This window comes from Drosophila subobscura, chromosome E (assembly GCF_008121235.1).
Source record: "Drosophila subobscura isolate 14011-0131.10 chromosome E, UCBerk_Dsub_1.0, whole genome shotgun sequence".
Lineage (NCBI taxonomy): Eukaryota > Metazoa > Arthropoda > Insecta > Diptera > Drosophilidae > Drosophila > Drosophila subobscura.
Genome location: NC_048531.1, coordinates 3,464,378 through 3,484,178, shown reverse-complemented (window position 1 = coordinate 3,484,178; position 19,801 = coordinate 3,464,378). Strand labels below are relative to the sequence as shown.

Below are 19,801 nucleotides of genomic sequence, written 5' to 3'. Positions count from 1 at the left end.
GTTACGCAAAATAATGCTTACGTTCTCAATTTCGTTTTGACATTTTGCTAGCATCAATATTGATGCCAAAAGTGCATCAAGTGTGTACGTAAATAATACAAAAACTAGACGGAAACATCAGTTGAGGGAGATACATCAATACATATACTATACGCGCAGTTAAAAACATTTAAACCTAAGTCAACTTACTCGCAAAACTCGGTTATAAAACAAAACACAACAGCGAAAATTAAAGGGAAAGGCTACCAGAAGGAAGGGCTCTCCTTTTTAAGGGGTTTTTTTTTCATTTGTTAACATTAAAGTGCAATTTGTTAGTTGTTTAGTGTTTTTGTCGATTTGTTGCTTTTGAGTGGATTGCTTGCTATTATGGATAATTGCTGAATCAAAAACTTGGTTTGATCAATTTTATTTTCTTTTTTGCTTTAGATTGCGTTGTATCTGGAATTATAACAATATACGTGTAATATCTTTTCGTTTTCCATACATTAACAAGTAACATTGAAATTTATTTAATTTCTTGCCGTTAAAAACCCAGTTTTTACTCTTGCAACACAATGATATTTGTTTTGTTTTTTGTTTTCTTTTGGATACGTTTTAATTTGAATAAAGTTCTCAATATTTATGTGATTTATCAAAACATAATATACAATTTTTATTTAATATCTACTAATGTATATATTTAGGCTTAAGTTTACGAAAACGTACGCAACAGATTGAACAAAAATGATTTGCATTTTGATTTCTTTCGCGGCAAATTTAATGCCACTAAAAAAATGTTACCTCTTATTAAGTGGCTCAATAGATTAACAAAAATATACATATGTATAATATATATATATATCTTTGTATTTTGTTGTTGTAAGTACAGTGGAATGCATTGAAAAAAAACATAAAAGAATTTTTTTTAATACCTAACAAAGAAATATTGCCAGTAGACGGATTTTGTTTAGCTTGTTGTAACAATAAATAATACAAGGAGTACAATAAATAAATATATTTTGTTCGTGTGGTACGAGAATGCTACCATCCCATTGGGTTATTGGAGGAATCTTCTCTGTGCGGAATCAAAATGTTCGTTTTTGCTTTCGGTTAACTACTTCTGCTGTTCACAATACTCGTACACATATTTATGTCGCTTTTAAAAACCATGCTCTGCTCTCTAACGCTAGACACACACACATTTTACATTAGAGTTATATATTCTTATACGTTATACATAGATTGATTCGTTTGAAGTATGCATGTCCCTCCTCTCCGCACGCACACTTTCTAGTAAAATTAACATTGAAATGTCTTTTGTTGCTGTTAAACGTTTAAAAATTATATTATATATATACTCGTATTTGATGTAGCTTAAAAATGGTTTCTTGGGATACACCTGGGAGTCGGCTCCACAGGGTTTCTGGCTGAAAAGTCTTGCATTGAGTTTTGAAAGTGTTTTAGAGTCGGGGCTGCCTAGGTGCTTAAGTAGTAAAGTAATCGTTTCTCTCATACTTAATGTTGTTTAGTGTGTAATACTCGCAACTTGTGGCTTTCTTTCTTTTTTGTTTTTTGCTTTGTTTCATGTATATAATATATAGAGTTTCTTTACGAGAAATGGTATCTGCTGTTAAGAAGTTTATATAATTTTGGTAGTTGTGCCATTTTTGTTTAATTTGTTTTAACTTTAAATTGGGTTTTTCTGTGGATTATTTTTTTTTGCTTCTTTTTTTGTTTTATTTTTTAGTTGCTCTGCTAGTTGTTGTTGCTGTGTTGCTCATTGTTGTTGCATGTTGCTTTATCTAATTCGTTATTTTAATTAGTTCAATGGAAGGCAAAACATGTGCTGCAGTAGACTTTTATTATTATTTGCTTGCATTTGATTATTATGATTGATATTATTACCATTATGAAGATGATGTTGTTGCTGCTGCACCTGCTGCTGCTGTTGAAGTTGCAGCATCTGTTGCTGCTGTTGCTGCTGCTGCTGCTGTGAGTATACTGAATGAGGATGATATTGCTGTTGTTTCTGTTGCTGCTGCTGCTGGCGATAATGTTGCTGCTGGCTTAAATTGTTATTGGCATTGACTGGCCCACCGCCAGTCACAGCCGCCACTGCACCTCCTGCACTATTCAAATGCAAGAGACTCAAATCATCGGCCACAGAATCGTAATCACTGGAGTCTTCGCCATAAAGCTAAGAAAAAAGAGCACGATTAATATTAAACTTCCATAAATGATTAATTAATATTACTTACCCTTACATTGTACGGATGTAAGTCACATGTTTCGTGGTGTCAGACGCAATCCTCCAGGGACATCAGCAAGGGATTCACATACTCAAAGCCCTCGAACTCCGACTGATCAATATTGTCAATGACATGACTGTGGGAATGAAGTGAATAAATTAGATAAAATCATCCAAAATAATAGTTTAAAAAAGCTAATGAAGTATCCAAAGTGTCGGGGGAAGATCTCATCTGTCAACTTACTCATCATCCGGGGTAAGCTGCACGGCCTCGCCAGTGAACTCGGGCGGGAAGTTGGCCAAGTCGCGGTCTGAGTCTAAGCGTGGCTTGAATGGTGGCGTGACCTGTTTGCGCTCAAGCTGCATGATGGTGGATGGATCGCATATGAGGATAGTAGAAAATCATAATGAATGTTTGGTAAACCATAAACAAAATTCTCAGCCAATTCTCTCAGGCAAAAACATAAAGACAAGTTTTTCTCATTCATTTCCGTGTCGTGTTTTGAGCATGATCATGACGATGATAAAATACATAGAGAGTATGTATGTAAACGAGTAAACGAGGTCTGATCTGTTATTAGAATAAATAGGCAGCGGGTCGATGGCAGGGACATGGTCGAAATGTGGCTGATTGATACGCACAATTACCTGCAGTGTTAGTCTTTGACACTAAAAACGATCTTTCAAGGACAATATCTCATGCAAAGGAAAAACAAAAACTAACAGAAAAAAAAAAAACAACGAGGAAACGCTGAAGTTTCTATACCATCTTGTCTTTCGTGTGGGGTTCTCGATTAAACTTACGGATCGTCGGGCGTTAGTTCGGGCGGTTCGCGAGTAAATTGAGCATCAAAATTGGTTGTCACATAGGGATCGCCAGGATCCAGGTTTGGTATATAAGGCGGTTGCACCTCCTTCTGTGCAATCTTCATACACGTCATTTAATGCGTGTGTAATAAATAAAGAAATGCTTGTACATATCACAGATATCATCACAGAACCGAAGATAATACTAAAGAAAAATGCTCTATAATGATTGCAGTTACGTTAGTTGGCTATCAGCAAGCTTATCTTCAACTTGATTTGGACTTGACTCAATGCCAGCTGGCGGTGCAGTCATAGGATCGATTTGCTACTGTCCAGGGTCAATCAAGAAGTTTATTATAGTTGCGGATCGTTCATTAAGCAAGAGATTGTTGTGATAGCTCTTGCATTTCGTAATTATCCCTACCATCTGCCTCCAGTACGTCTATATCCTGGTGTAAACCATTCCCTCGAGACATTATCATCATCATAAACAATTCTATACAGCCCATACACAGACACAGCAAGAAAAAGAAAAGGGTAAACTTCGTTGAACTTACCAATTCCCAATCCATGTTCTTGAAGAACGGATGGCTGACGATATCCATGAAGGCGGACTCCCGATGGCAGCCCAAACGATCAGCGGGATTCTTGTTGAGGAAACCTTTCAGCACAGAGGCGGCCCGAACGCTCAAGGAGCGCGGTATACGAATGGTCTTTTCCAGAATCACTTGGAACAGATAATCCTCCGTGTTCTGGGTAAACATTTATGAAATTATTACTTGCACTTTAATGTTGTTAAAGAAACGCTCACCTGATCGGGATTTTCAGAGGCACCGGCCAAGTCGAATGGACTGCGTCCGGCCAGCATCTCATAGAGCAAGACGCCCAATGCCCACCAGTCGACGGAGAAGCCGTAGTCCTCGCCTCGTAGGATCTCTGGGGCAATGTAGTTGGGTGTGCCGCAGAACGTGGAGGTTGTGTCGCCCGAGCGAATGCCCTCCTTGCACATGCCGTAGTCGGTAAGCTTGATGTGGCCCTCGTGGTCGAGCAGCACGTTGTCCAGCTTCAGATCGCGATAGATGATTCCCTTTTCGTGGAGGAAGTTCAGCGCCAGACTTATCTCCGCCGCATAGAAGCGGGCGTGCTCCTCGGGCAGCCGCCTCTGGCGCTGCATGTGGTACATCAGATCGCCGCCGCGGACGAACTCAATGACGAAGAAGAGACGCGACGGCGTCTGGAAGCACGAGTGCAGTCCCACCAGGAACGGATGGTTTGACGCCGTCTCAAATACATGCTTCTCCGTCTGCACCCAGTCGATGTCCTCGTCGTCGGTGACCAGAGCCTTCTTGATCACCTTCATGGCGTAGATGCGACGCGTGCGCCGTAGCTCCACCATTAGCACCTTGGCATAGCTTCCACGACCGATAACGCGTATCAGCTCAAAGTCGTTCAGCGAGTACTGGCGCTGGGTGCCCGGCTCCAGGGGATCGTCGGGCGGTGGCGGGGCCACGATGTGCGCATGATCGTGCGTCTCGCAGGCATCCGCGCTGCCGCCCATGGCCTCATATGGCAGCGGGGGCAATGGCACCGGCATCGGGTCGCTCGACTCCTCTGCCCGCTCCTTGACCAATGGCTCTGGCTGGTCGGTGCAGTGCTTCTGCACCAGCTTGTGGCACTTCTTGTGCACCAGCAGCTTGCATTGTATGCACTTGAAACCCTGTCGCCCCAGGCCCCAGATACGGTCCTGGCAATAGGCACAGAAAGCACGCTGAAATCGAGAAGGGAAATGCATTTGGAATGGATTCTTGTGGGTTATTTTCCGTGTTGGATACTCACGCGATTGAAACGCTTGGCCTGGAAAATGTGTCCGTTGACGCGATACAACTTACGCCACCGTCGAGCACCACGTCGATAGATGCTGCCTATGAGGTGAGATTTTGATTTAAAATAATTGTAATTTGTTTACTCCGGATATACTTACGATCTTCACCATCGCAGGACAATCCCGGCGCTTGAGGAACATTGGGGAATACTGAAAGAATAAAGGAAAGATTAGTTTGTCAACAATTCTTGTGGCATGTACACAATGTTTATAGCGGATTTGGTCACGTCACTGATTTTGTTATGGCTGGGCGCAATGCTTACGGAAAGCTAGTTTGCCCATCGTGTGGGTGGTCTTTTATTGCCACTCCCTGGGGTCGCTCGCTTATCAATTTAATGTGATTTTATTCAGCGATTTTTACTTATAAACGGATTCCGTCCCAGCCACATGTATTGCTGTCTGCTTGTTAACCAGCCAGCACCCGTTCCACGACTGTGGCACTCAGACAATCCATTTGCCAACCAGCGCCCCTTATCTCTGTGCTACGCACCACTTGGAGAATACAGACAGCAAGAGAGAGAGATACAGACACAGATACAACTATAGAACGAGCCATGGAAGGGGGGGAGTGTGTGAGTTAGATAGATAGATGGAAGGAAGGGTTCTCTCACACTCCACTCTCGCTTTATCTCTCTCTCTCCCTTTTCCGAAGTAATGTTAATTAAGCTTTTCCGGGCGGCTAGTCCATCAATTGAGACCACTTGTTCGGCTGTCAGGGATTCGCTGCTTGTGGCTCATCATTCATGCATAATTCAATTAAAGTGTCCCAAGTGTATCTGCTCTGCCTGGGTTCAATAATTCTGCCTGTCTACAAGGTTATAATAGTGATAGATTCTACATATTGCGTTGCCCCATGCCTTGCATTGACCTAGAATTTAATTTTTCACACACTCACACACACACGAGTGTGTACTTTGTATATGGGCACACAAGTGTGGGTTGCTCTTATCAATTCTGATATGAGCGACAAAAATTTGTTTGGTCTCTGTTGTTTTGCTTTTTTTTTTTGCTGTTTCTGCCGGTTACTGTAATTTTTTTATACCTCGTAAATGCTTTGCCCCAGGAGATAACGTGGCGAGTAAGCAAAGTTTATGACTAGGAGGCCTGGGGAAATACATATTGAAACACAGTTAGGCGCGAATGTGTGGCTAAAAAGGTGCGATATGGCATCAAATTACTCATAACGGACTAGGCTTAATCAGCCTGAAGGTCGGACTAACAAAGGAACGGAAGTAAGTGCTTCTAAAGCAAAGATCTACATCCACTTTCTTCGATTAAAAAACAAAATACACTTTCGGTAAATGTCACTTTTCTTAATTGAACCTCTTTACAGGCAGGGTGCAACACTTTCAATACTAACACGATGGCCCACCACTCATAAACGTCGCCGTCTGAGTGCTATATATTTGGGCAGCCTCGCAGAAGCCGCTCCAGATGATCATTGTGGTCGGTGGCGGGTATGTGTCTGCTTTGTGCGGGGCTGTGGCCGGTTCATAGGTCACTGGAGCCAAGAAAACAAAGACCAATTGGCTGGCAAGAATAGAGAATTGGGGTGATGTTCCAGTTAAAAGATGTTAAGGCGCTTCTGGCACGCGCGGGGCGTCGTCACCGCGCGACTTTCAACAGTAAACTGAGCGCCCCACAATGGAACGGAACAGAACGGAGAAAGAAAAGCAGACGCCGAGGCATAGACAGAGTCAGAAAGAACCACAAAAACATAACAAAAGAACAATAAAATCAAGTGCGAAACAAAACAGAATCAGCCTCAACTGCTCAAGTGGTCGATTGAATTGTCACAATAACCGAACGCCAAGACCGTCGTCCCTCTAATTGGGAGCAAGTGAGAGCGCAACAAATGGGGCTTCCACGATAAGCTCAGGGATGGGTTAAACAGTTTCAAAATGAAGTCAAACCAGGGCAACTGTTTGCACCAAAAAAACATACATAACTAACATAAAACATAAATTTACCATTTTTTTAAAGAAAATAAAATATTTATTCATGAATACAACAGAAATAAACTACAACTAAAAGAATGTTTTATAACTGGAAACGGAAACGAATCTCTTAACGATGTGCAACTTATCCATTTACCTGTCGCATAGGCCGGCTCAATTTCCTCCTCCGACTGCAGTTGATGCTGCGGCGGCATTTGAGGCGGCATCTGCTGCTGCTGCTGCTGCTGTGGCAGTGCCACGCCCATGGGCACTGTCGGAATGGGTACGGGAATAGGCAGACGCTCATAGTGTATGCACTCGTGATGATATTGCTGATGATGATGGCCGTGGCCGTTGTGAATGGTGCCCAGGACACTGCTGCGCCCTCCAATGCTTCCGCCGGCGATGCTGCCTGCTCCACAGCCGTTGAGGCCACTGCCGGCGCTGCCACTGTGGTGGCCATGATGGTAGTCAATCAGCATGCCCGGCATTCCCACGGCGATTGAAGCACTGCCAGTGCCAGTGCCAACGCCTCCACCGCCGCCACCGCTGCTGCCGCCGCCCGAGTCATCGGTTGTTGTGGTGTTCGTGTTGTGGCACCGACTCGAACACCGTCCCAGCGATCCGCTGCCCGTGCTGTGGTGTCCCAGGCTGCCCATGTGCCCGGGATGGCCCATGACAAGCATTCCTCCCATAATGGAGCCGCCACAGCCCTGACTGGAGTCCGAGCCGGAGTCGTGGCCGGCACACACGGCTCCCGCCGATCCCGGCCGGCTCAGGCTGCCACGCGGAGGTGTCACCGATGCCGTTGTCTGCATATAGTGATGTGTGTATGGGTGCGGATGCGGCACGTCATAGTCGCCGGTATCGATGTGACCAGCCGACATCATACCAATGCTCCCAGTGCTTCCAGTTCCGACGCCCACACCCACACTTACGCCCCCCTGGAGGCAGCCCAACGAACCATGGGCACTCCCATGATGACTGTGGCTGTGGTGACTCCCATGGTGACTGCCGTGGTGGCTTCCATGAGCACTGCCGCTGCGACTGTGCAACGAGACGCCGCGTGTTAGCGTGTTATTTGCCGACTGTATGGAGCTGACCACAGCACCGCGACACATGATGTCCGACAGCTGATTGGCCTGAATGTCGAAGTATTTGGACTTTTGGGAGGGGAGAGATATAATGGAAACAAAGATCAGGGTCAGAGTGGAATAGATTTAGACTCGTTTGGTAGAGAGCTCTGCTTGAGATTGAAATCCTATAACCGATCGGTCCGTCATGACTCTGATTCAACAACGATATACGGGTGAGAATTTAAGTACTGTTTCTTCTAAACCACCCACTTATCATAGAGTTAATTCAATAATCATCAATGATCAATAACAGCCTTCAAGCAGAGCTCTTTGTTAGAGCCATGTCTCTGCTGTAGTACCTGCGGACTATCCAGCTGATCCAAAGACTGCCTTCTGGCTGCATAGTCCAGATGTGTCATCAGCTGCTGTGCAGCTGGACAGTTCTTGTTCGAGTGGAGATGCTGCTGCGAGGACGTCAGCAGCGGCGGTGGTGGCGGTGTTATGGAACCGCATGGTGAGCCCGGACACGGACTCGAACAGCGCGACCGACACGAGGGACTGTAGCAGAGATTGCCACTTCCCTGTTGATTGGCTGACGGCGTGCTGGGGCAGGTTTGCGATTGTTGTTGCTGATGTTGATGCTGATGCTGATGCGGCTGCTGCTGCTGTTGCTGCTGCTGGGGTATGCATGATTGCGGCAACGGCTGCTGGGGCTGCTGCTCCTCCTCCTCCTCCTGCTGCACTATGTTCACGGGCAGCGGGGCGCACTGTGTCAGGCGACGCGGCGAGCGTCCACGATCCACAGTCGTGGCAGACCAGTATCCCCAGGCCATCTTCTATTTGATGCTTGGATTTCTCGTTTTCCCGACGAAGTACGATTCGATTTTGGTTATCGCTTTAATCGGCTTTTGCACTTGACTTCAAATCACTATTAATTGCCGCACAAATTTGAATAGGCTGGCAGTGTCCTCAAAGGACGTTCGAGTTGGGGGCACACGCACACAACAACAACGAGTCGCAGACTGGGGTCATGTAATATGCCTGTGAGGCTCATGCACAGTGGTCTGAAAGAGGGCAACAACTTGTTGTACAAATCCGAGCTCAATTTGAAAGTTTGCTTTGTACAGAAAGCGGCAGAAGTTCTTTCAAGTTGAGCAAAAGATTCAACCAAAATATACATCTCTAACAGCAGGTTCCACTATACTATCCCTTCAAATATCCCGGTTTCTCTCCCATCAACTTCCCACTGTGCCCGCTCTCTTTATGTTCCGCAAATGGAGCGCATAACAAAGTAACGAAGAACAAGCTGAGGCGGCGGCGGCAGAGGATGAAGAAGAAGTGCTAGAGCAAAGCGGAACAAGGTCCCAACTGCAATTACAGTTACATGGCAAAAACGCCAGAGGCCTCGACTAGAAACTATGCAAACTTTGCAAGTCCCCTTTCCACCAATCTCCCGGAGGGGCCCCCTTGCATGCCGATCAACTACCACAAACAGCGCACAGTTTTGTAAAAAATGATTGATTAAAACAAAAGCAAGAACAGCTTTTTTTTTGCAAGGATACCCGACCGACCATGAGCGTGCTAAGGGCGTGGCCGGTGTGTGGGCGTCACATACAGACGCCGTTGCCGCAGAAACCACACCTAAAAAAAATATATAAATTGTGTAATAATGGGCCAAAGAGCGAACGAGAGAGACTGGGCAAGAGAGAAAACGGTAAGAAATGCAAGTGAAACAGCTGACAACTCTGTCAAGGCGCACACACACACACTCGAACAAATAAACACACACACACTGGCCTGGCACAAACTTTTGCAGCGACAGTTGCTGCTACGACAATCACAAACAATTTAACCCAAGTCAAACGAGCGCACAAGTTGCTGCAAATTGACAAAGGCGTGAAAGAGAAGCAGAAGCAGAAGGAGAAGCAGAGCAGCAGCTAAGCAGCCAAGCAGCAGCTGAAAGATGAAGAGAGCCAGAGAGAGAGAGCAGGAGCAAGGTGTATTTTAAAAGGGTGGGAAGTATAGCCAGAATGTGTTCCCCAATGTCGTACTGTTTAGTTATTCAATCTAGTTTGGTTTTCTGTGTCGCACTTTCGTTTCAACTAAAACTAAATTTAATCACTAATGCAGTTCTCTTTTTTGCACTAATTAATTCCTAGACAAACTGCGAAAGAGTGGCAAGCAAAATCATCGACGGTTCACCTCGTAATAAATACACCTTGTACAAAAGCTTTCTCTCTCTCTCTCTCTCTCTCTCTCTCTGGGTCGCCTGGTATCTCTCACTGTAAGACGCGCGCAGGGAAATTTACTCAGTCGCTCGCCCTCATAAGTATGCAATCCGCTATACGCTACACCCTGCCACCCACCCACCAATGCACTATGGTCCAGATGACCACTTTTCTTGGCCAAATTGAATAACTCGCGAACGGAACAAGATTTTTTGATTTAGTCTTTTGATATAAGTTAAGAATAGGGAGAGGAAGGTTTTTTGAAAAAATGGGCGTGGCAGCTCCTTTTTTTAAGGGAAAATCGGTTTTTAATTTTTTTTCTCAAAAAGTTAGAAGCAAAAAAAGGATGGGAATATGTTTAGCAGATCAAGATTCTATAAAAAAAGTCGTAGCACGAGTTAAAACAACCTAAAAATCTAAGATAATCGCATTTTTTCTCCCACAGAGCATGCTCTTCAGCAGTTTCCATTATAAAACAATATTACACTGGCTACACTCTAGCCCTACAAAATAGCTAGTGACTAATACTGTGGCTTAAATGCAATGCAAAATGGTACCCTACTTCACAATTTTCTTCTTCATTGCGTTCCAAACGGCAAAAAACATTGAAAATTCTCATTTGAGGTTATGATCTATAAATGCAAATTGTAAGAGTTGTGGTCAAATGTGGCATTTGTGACTATATACATTTTAACAATCATTTATTAGTCTACGACACACAATAGGTTTCAAGGTGGGACTAGGTGGCACTCTATTAAAAAAACCTTCTCACAAAAATTAGTCTTTACTACGAACTGATACGTATTGAAGGCCTCAGTTTGACATACAATTACGAAGACATCGCCAACCACTAGATACCGTTCGCATTATAGAACACGTAGTAAAAACCCTACTGAATAAAATGCATCCAAAAAATGGATCAGTTAATCGTGTTTTTCAATTTATGAGACATTTAAAACAGCATTAAAATTGGTACTTTTTCAATGCACGTGCTTTTCAATAATGACCGCTGGGTTTCACAGCTGATTTTGCGAAGGTGGCGCCATCTATGCAAATTTTTGGTACGCAACATTGATGGTCACTCTTTTTCTAATGCAGAGCGCCAAAAACCACGTCTTGGTTTTAACTTTTAAAAATTGCCTTTTGGCCAAGAAAAGTGGTCGTCTGGACCATAGTGCAATGCAGTCAAGTGTAAATAGAAAATTTTCTTCAAGTGTATTGGTAGGTCACATCGAAATCGCTTGTCGCTGACGTTGTTGTTTAGACAATTGAAATTAAGTACTCCACTTTCATGCATAATTCGCATGATTAACGAGGGTCCAAGTGGGTCGAAAGCTGATGCTGGGGACGAACGGACTTGAGACTGGGGACTGGAAGGATGAGTCTAGCGCTGATGCCAAGACCGATACTGAGGCTGGGGCCAATTCCAAGGGCTGCTTAGGTGGACGGACAGCCGGCACTTGACTCAAGAGCTTTCTCGTGACAAGACAAGCAGATCCTTTTGTTTGGTCCTCATTTTACATCGCCCAGTTTCCCTCCGCCTTCTTCTGGTTTATCTGCTGATGATGCAGTCTCGAGGGGCAGGCAAGACCCCAAAGTGATGCATTTCAGAACTTGGCTTACTTCTCTCTCATTCCCACTCAATCGGGGTAGGTATATGTATGTATCTCCCATCTCTCTCCCTCTCCTCTACATCGTTTGCTAAATATAAACACTTGGGTCCTGGCCCGGCCGGCATTGTTTTTCCTGTAATTGGAGCATGAATATTGGTTGCCTGCTTGTATGCCCAGGAGGGGAAAACATCCCACACAAAGCCACACAGAGGAGACCTTTCTAGCTACTCTTCTTCGACCTCTGCGCCTCTAACAGCTCTAGAGACCAAGAGAATTGACTGGGCAGCCTTTCAGATGATGATGATATTATCAGCAAGCTCTCAGATACGAAACGATGGCATTTCAATATGGCAATTATTTTCGAGCATTTCAGGAAGTGTAAAATCATACAATTATTCTTCTCCTTTCTCAACCAACACCATAAATATAATTTAATTCTTATCTAATTTAGACATTTGCCAATTATGTTCATCATTTTGTGTTTTATTAAGATCTAATGGGATAAATCAAATGTAATTATATTTGAAGCCTTATCGACTGCCTATTAATCCGATTATTTATTGTATTTGTTATTGACATTTATAACCCATTTAAATATTCCCAATATTAAGAGAACTCCGACAGCCAAGCTTCTTACATCACTGATCCAATAAATCTTTCATGTTTAGCTACACACGCGCCAATATAATAAGGCCCCCTTTCCACTCGGCAAACAAATGTTTGAGAGCAGTTGAGTTCCAGTTCCAGCTCGTCCAAGCCTTGCCATGCCATGCAACGATAAACATAAGCAGGCAATGGCCATCTGGAGAGATGCGAAACAATCTCCTGGATGCCAGCTAAGCTACAAGCCGCGTCGGGCATCAATAGTTAAACATCAATTCGGTTGGGCCGAGTGACGTCAAGAGGCCACGTCCAAGGACTAAGCCGGGGCACCTGCTCCCACTTCGGCTCCTACACAGTTATAAAATTTCACACCCAACAGGGTGGTGGATGGTTATACGTGGGAGGATGGATGCTGTGGCAATATAAAGTTTCCACGAAAAATACCGGGCGTTATAGCGTGGGTGAAGCAAAGGGACGTTGAGTGCATACGAAATGGAAGACCTTACAAAATTCAACCCCTTCCCCAGTTTTGCTTCAAAGTGGACTTCTTGTTGGCTGAACTAACAATAATTTCATTATGCCCAATGGCATCATTAAAATTTGCCAAACAATCATAATGGGGACCAGCCCAGGCCAGGGGCCGTGCCGGCAAGCCAAATGCATATCATCCCAACGGTTACAGAAACAAAAAAAAAACGTGGATCCCGAGAATTCTGAAAACCAATTCAGAGAGAAGTGGAAATTTGCTGATTTAACTTTTTGCGGAGGTTGCAGAACGAACACCTGGTTGGCGGGCGCCTTCTGGGACAAAGCCCAGCGAAACAGGAAAAAGAAAAGAAAAAGTTTAAATGGCATTGCGACAGCCTGGCCAACAAAATGTCTTGCCAAAATGGAAAATTCCTTTGCCCTGCAGCTTCAGGCCCTGGTGTACATATGTATGTAAATCCTTTGTATATGCCTGCCTATATGATATGATCCATTTGTTCAAGCAAGTTTCTGGCGATTCTGGTCTGGCACAGACGTTCGGCCTGTGCAAGCATCGCTTGATGAAGTGCAAATGGCTGGGGTCAAGTTTAGGGTGGGGATTCTCGCACATACACACACTCGTCCAGCCTTATGTGTCGCCTGTCTCTCTGTGTGTGTCTGTGGCCCAAAAGTATACCAGCGGAACATGCGAATGCGAGCAAAATATAAAAACAACAAGGAAATCAATGGTTCGATTTTAGCCTGAATGTCTATTGCTTCTTCGTTTCGGAAACGATTCAAAGTTTACCCATAAAATCGCAGGAAGACAGAGTCAGACATGTAATATCAATATGTGTTTAAAACACTTGATGTTTATGTGAAATTAGGAAATATTCTGCAAACGGATCTGCATTAAACAGTACAAGAAATTAACGCTGCCATCCTCTGGATACAACCCCTAAAAAACTTAAAGCAAGACATTTTTTGAACTCCAAGAATCCGTCGCTTTTAACGCCTCAATGTATACTATACTTTTTACGACCTAACAATCAAGACATGATGAAAATGTACCAAGTTACTTCTCGCACTGTAGAAAAAGTAGCTATGCCATAAATTTCCATAAATTCATCTGTCCCTTGTCCAATTGCCTTCCTTGAGGTAACAGCCGAAAAAGACCCAAATTCCAAAAGTTTCCACGTCATTAGCAGCTCAAAAGTTCCATTCATGAAAGTATCCATGAATTTATGTTAATCATTCTTGTTTCAGCCTTTTTCGCTGCGACGGACGCATTCGTTACCAAAAAGGAAATTGTATGGCAACTAATCTGAAATACGACGGCTAGCACGCCGGCGAAGCCGTCAAAAAATGTTGCCCAGGGGCAATTGATTTTTTCGTACTATTTTCAGGATTACCAGCGTTGGCGAGGAGTCAGAGACGAAGGATTGGGGTGTGGGTCTTGCAGAAGTTCTTATAATTATATAAAATTATGTTGTTTGGCATGGTTTTTTTTTGTTACTTTTTCGGCTTTGTCTATGATTTTGTTTCCACTTTACACCGCAAAACTCGTTATGCCGTTATAAGTGTGTACACAAATACATATACATACATATTTATATACATATACATCTATGTATATATACAATTATATACATATGTACTGCGGTAACGGTGTGTGTGTATGAGTGTGTGCGAGACGCGAGGTTAAAAACGATTTGGGGACCCGGAGTCGGTTCGAAATCCGCACGGCACTTCCACACAGGCAAACAGCCAACGCGCGAGTGAATTCCGAAACAGTCCCGTTATGCTGGGGATATTCTACTCGCATCGGGTGAGGAATAAAACTACCAGAGAGAGAGCAAAAGCAAAAGAGAGAGAGTTCAATGTCAGGTGACGCGGACGGGATGCTCTCCCGCGCCTGGTTCCTCTGCTGCGGAGTTGTTTTTGCAGGACAAATAAAAGCCGCAGACCGGCGCTTTGGGCATTGCCAGGGCAACTTGAAACACACCGAGCTGGCAATGCCGGGCCTCAGCATCGGCTCAGCTGTTTTTTGTTACGTTTGGGGAAATGCTCTCTCTCCTTCTGGCTGTCTCCATCGCTGTTTTCTGTCTTGCTCTGGTGTAACGGCATCTTGTGTATCGACCGACCGACCTTATGTGCTCCAAAGTTATTTGGACCTGGATAAAGTTTTTCCCTGCCCCTGTGACGCGTATGTGTGTGTCCCTGTGTGCGGCTAGGCAGCGTTGCCATATTGCAGGCGTATAAATTATAACGGTACTTTCTGTTGCTGGTTTTTTTCGACCGCTGTTATTCAGTGTTCCGTTTTGGGGTGGACAGGAGGGTGGTACCAGCATTGTTGTTTGGCCGGAGATGAAACCGGAAGGTAAGCCGGCAACATACAATAAGAACCTCTCCCCTAACTGGAGCCGATACAAGGGCTTATAAAACACACACACGTACAGGCATAACAACACAGCCATTTACTAATCAACACTGGCACAGAGACAGTGTAACCACACCAACAACATACCAGACAGGGGCAGTAGGGAGTAGTAGAGGGAGCAGCAAGTCTTGTCGTGTAATGCTTTTACGACACATGTACACGTACAGGTAGCGGGCAGACGTGAGTGTGTGTGTGTGGTTCTAGTGGATGTAAAGGTAACATAATACCCCCACAATACGCACACACACACGCACTGCCAGAATGCTTTTAATCCGCTTTTTTCACACGTGGCCACAGCACAAAAAAAAAACAACATGGAAGGAAGTCTAACTGCGAAGGACAAAGCTCTTTATACCCTTACAGATAGATGGCTCACCTCAATTGTACAGCCAAAAGTAACATAAATATGTAATGTCTAACTATCTGCAGCACTTCCATTCTCTTAAGTTCTCGCGTTTAGTTTAGTGCCGTCTGTGTGCCTTTGTAAATTTCAAGAAGAGAATCATCTTAGATGTAGCAACATTAAAATACCCGCTTCAAGAGTATAACAATGTGGTCCATAATTTCCTTTTTTTGCGGAGGAGAGTGGTACATTCAAATGGCCACAACATATCAGGAAGTGTGGCCCACCAAACACAAAAACAATGGCAGAAAAAAGAAGCTCTTTTCCATCCTCTGCTGGCAGTTATCATATCTGTCCTGCAGTTAGTTCTCCTTTTTCCGGGTATATGTACACGCGCTCTGAATACGAAATGGCCACAGGTAAGCTGAGATGGGGGATATATGTACATATGTAAATATGTGATGGTCGGATTAACCTTGTGGAACACTCTACAGAGAATGCAACGTATCGGGAAAATGTAACTTTGGTAATAAACTTGATTAGATAATCTTAAAATGCACTTAATATTGGTGCTTAAATAGTAGTTTTTAAAAGTATTTAAAGAGTATTCCTCCTTCTAACCATTTTGTTTGTTAAGTAATTTATTTTTGTTGGTTTTTTCTTGCATATAAAAAGGGTTCTCTGCTTGTCATTTGCCAAACGAAGCCCTCTCTTTTTGTGGGAAACCAAATAAAGAACAAACGTTTAACAAAAAGTGAGTTCTCATATATGTATGTATTTTTTCCTCATGTTGTAGTGCAAATTAAAATCCCAAAAAAGAGAGCCAAAACACCCAAGCCCACACTGAGCAAACAATTTAATTATAATGAATTATAAAAGAGACCGACAAGCCAAGAGCCAACAGAATTTATATGGAAATATAGAGAAAAACGTTGTTTGCTTTAGGCCATGCCACAAGCCATCTTCTCTGGCAATTGAGCGTGTGTGACTCTGTGTGTGAGAGTGTGTGTGTGCAAGTTAATTAATATTTTATGTTATTAAGTCAGAGATGCTCTTCCCTTTCGGCAATGTCTGGGTTCAGAGAGGTGAGAGTCGGCAAATGCCCAAGTTTATTAGACTAATTAAACCCCCTCTGTGCTCTCAGCCTGTTTAATCAAGCTTAAATGCTTTAAAGCAGGCTCAAATACTGCAGCCACTTTGATGATGTTCCTTATTGGGTAATGGATTTATTGCTGCCTACTTTTCAGAGATAATTCAATCAGAATTGAGTGATCCAACATTGAGGAAAGTTGACTAATTGGATATAAAACTTTCGCCACAAGCAGACGAGGCATAAAACATTTAAAAATTTCCATTTAAAATACAAATTGCACACAACTTCTACTATCTTAAGTAAATAAATTGAAAGTTTGAATGGTTTGCCGTGGTTTATAAATATACTCGTACATGCATATAATATGACTCAGTTGGTTGATTACTTTTCCAACGATAAGTAAAGTAACCTCCTTTACTTATCAAATACATTTGTTAACATCTAACCACAGTTGGTTTTTATGGGAATCATGGGAATATTTCAGAGAAATTCTTAAGAACTCACCATGAATGACCAATTGGGAATCGTAGTTCATCTCGTACAATCGTATAGCTTCATCCAATTCCATTTTGGTGGATATCGTGCATGGATCATTCTCCTCGTCCACCCACTTGATGGTAAACGGCTGCAAAGGAAAGGAAACTTTGTTTAGGGGCCACTTCTACACTTTAGTTAACCGAAAAACACACCTGATCGATGGGAAATCGGCAAATGTTGCGTATTTCATAGCAGAGCTCCTCGTAGGAGACATTTTTGTTGATGGTGGTGATGATGACCTGGCCGTTGTAGGCGGTCTTTACCGTAATGCTGTTGGGAGTGCTGGCCACCAGGCTGGCGCTGTTCAGGCTGCCGGCGCCACTGCTGCCGTCGTTTAAGATTTGCGATGGCATTTTCTGCATTTGCTTCACCGTTATTTTATAGGTTGGTTTTTGCTAAAAACACGCACGTAACCACACACACATACACACGCAAAAGCGCACAAACGAAAACACGAAAAGATAACAGCAAAACTGCAAAAAGAATAAGATAAAAGATTAATCAAGATATCGCCCACAGACTACATACTAGCTAGTTCGCTTCTAGTTTGAACTGGCGCCAAAACAGCTGTTGTCAACTTTGACATTTGGAAGGCATTCCACAGGTAGTTGTAGTTGCTGTTGCTGTTGCACAAAATGGAGACAAATCCAAAACAAACCAAAATGAATCATGCCCCAAAGAAGAAGCACAAACGCCCCTCAAGAGCAGGGCAGAAGCAGAGGAAGCAGCAGCATAATAGTAGAAAGAAAATAGGTTTTGTTGTCTTTTTCTTTTACTTTGTATCTTCTACTTGGGGTATAATTAATGCCGTGCATTGACTTGCACAAGCTCTCCCCCTCTTGGCAACAAATGCCGCAACAAATACCAAAGCGTACGATTAGCAGACAGAGTGAAAGAGAAAGAGTGAGAGAGGAGTGGTAGAGTAGGGGCAGGGAGGAGAAAGAGTCTCGACAACCTGTTTTTGTACATTTGCATTTTTCAATTGTGCCACTGTCTATTTGCAATTACTTATTGCCCATTTAGTCCAATACTTAAGTCTAAGCTATTAGCATTAGATGAAGTGCTTACACCAAACACACACAAAAAACGCAATTTGTTTAACCAAAAATGGGCGACGAACGAACAAACGCCGCAAAGGAATGACAAATCAAACACAAAACGAAACACGCACACACACCCGATAATAGAAACGAAAGCCAATTAGAATGTCGCACACATTTTAATTGAAGACACTCGAATGAGTTAAAGACTTTTCACTGGCTTTGGCTTGCAGTTTAATTTGTTTAAATATATTAAATCTAACATCGCTATGGAGCTGGGACGGCAGTGTCACCGCGGACTTATCGATGAAATATACCGCCCGACCCTCATAAATATACCGAAATATACCTTCTCATTTTCCAATAATACCGAGGAAAAAAAAAAACTTAACCCACTATTTAAAAAACGTAAATTGCTTGTATATGCTCCTTCTAAAACATTCCTTCATCTTCATTCAACAAAAGAATTACCTTGAACTTGTTCTTCTTAACTGCGTAATATTGTGCAAGTGTATATAAATTTCGCGGGAAGATTTTTAAGACACCACGACGAAAATGGGTTAATATCTCTCTCTCCTAGACCGAAAACTATATTCCTAAATTTTGATATTCTGTTTAATATATCTAGCAAGCAAAGACTACTAGGCCTGTATATATAATTTTTTTTTTTTTTTTTTGATATTTAATCGCTACAGCGAAATTGGTTGGTCGCAGAGATGAGTCCGCATTGACCAGATACTTCAGTTTTGTGTTGAATATTATAAAAAAGTTACTGAAAATTTTGAACTCAAAAAAAGAGTTGTTTGCCGAACGAACACTAGAAATAGAATGATGTATATAATTTTATCAGACATATTCAAATGTGCACAAATGACTGCTTACCAAATAAGTTTAAAACACATTATATTTATAGTGTTACTTCGGCAAACAATTCTTTTTTGAGTTCAAAATTTTCAGTAATTTTTTTATAATATTCAACACAAAACTGAATTACCTGGTCATCTCTGCGACCATCCAATTTCGATGTAGCAATTAAATATCAAAAAAACAAAAAAAGTTTTAAACAAAAGATGTAAAAAAACGTAACATACATATATTTTACGTCAATGTTCTTGATCATCCTGGATTTATCTATGAATAAGGACATGGTATACAGTTTATTCTTAAAAAATGTTTAAATTTTTTACTGAGAAATTTCGTTTAGTAGATTCTACATACATTTCAGCATAACATAACGAAAATTTCATCAGTTGCTATTGTGCCCCTTACCCAAGGTATGCCGGATAGGCATTGTCTGCGCCTTTGTTGACAGTAGCAGCTTTGTTTATAACTAGTGGATGGTCAAAACTCGAAAATCCTATCCAGTGCATAGCTGCTCAGCCCCAACAAACAGATAATTCCTTTCGGCTCTAATATTCAAACAAATGTATGAGGGCGCCGAATTCACTTCCTTTTATCGCAAAATAGCATCGATATTGTGCATCAAAGCTCATACTTGAAACGAAAAACA

At 42.7% G+C, this 19,801-nt stretch overlaps 1 protein-coding gene across 12 annotated transcripts; it reads right to left on the bottom strand.

Annotated features, from left to right (window-relative positions):
* Window positions 1–1,440: 1,440 nt before the first annotated feature.
* On the bottom strand, window positions 1,441–18,585 carry LOC117890051 (atypical protein kinase C). 12 transcript variants are annotated; one of them, XR_004648554.1, is made up of 11 exons: window positions 14,355–14,504; window positions 8,289–8,993; window positions 7,011–8,016; window positions 5,016–5,066; window positions 4,871–4,956; window positions 3,846–4,802; window positions 3,592–3,786; window positions 3,032–3,153; window positions 2,238–2,364; window positions 1,885–2,176; window positions 1,441–1,825 (listed from the first exon to the last, which is right to left on the bottom strand). XR_004648554.1 is itself a non-coding variant. In XM_034794673.1 (10 exons), the coding sequence occupies exons 2-9, from the start codon at window positions 17,611–17,613 to the stop codon at window positions 2,277–2,279; spliced, it is 1,830 nt and encodes a 609-aa protein (XP_034650564.1). In that variant the 5' UTR covers window positions 17,614–17,724; window positions 18,320–18,585; the 3' UTR covers window positions 1,441–2,176; window positions 2,238–2,276. The 12 variants fall into 12 exon arrangements, 11 of the variants coding, with proteins under 11 accessions (XP_034650564.1, XP_034650566.1, XP_034650567.1 ...); XM_034794673.1 differs by lacking the exons at window positions 7,011–8,016; window positions 8,289–8,993; window positions 14,355–14,504 and adding exons at window positions 17,219–17,339; window positions 17,404–17,724; window positions 18,320–18,585 and having other exon boundaries at window positions 1,441–2,176; XM_034794675.1 differs by lacking the exons at window positions 7,011–8,016; window positions 8,289–8,993; window positions 14,355–14,504 and adding exons at window positions 17,219–17,339; window positions 17,404–17,724; window positions 18,429–18,583 and having other exon boundaries at window positions 1,441–2,176.
* Window positions 18,586–19,801: the final 1,216 nt, after the last annotated feature.

Bases quoted from the DNA above. Each gene is read 5' to 3' on its own strand.
- LOC117890051 (XM_034794671.1), bottom strand. From the start codon at position 8,762: ATGGCCTGGGGATACTGGTCTGCCACGACTGTGGATCGTGGACGCTCG. The intron at 4,957-5,015 runs GTAAGTATATCC...CTCACCTCATAG, and splicing joins GTCCTGCGATGGTGAAGATC to GCAGCATCTATCGACGTGGT. The intron at 3,154-3,591 runs GTAAGTTCAACG...ACGTGTATGAAG, and splicing joins AGAACATGGATTGGGAATTG to ATTGCACAGAAGGAGGTGCA.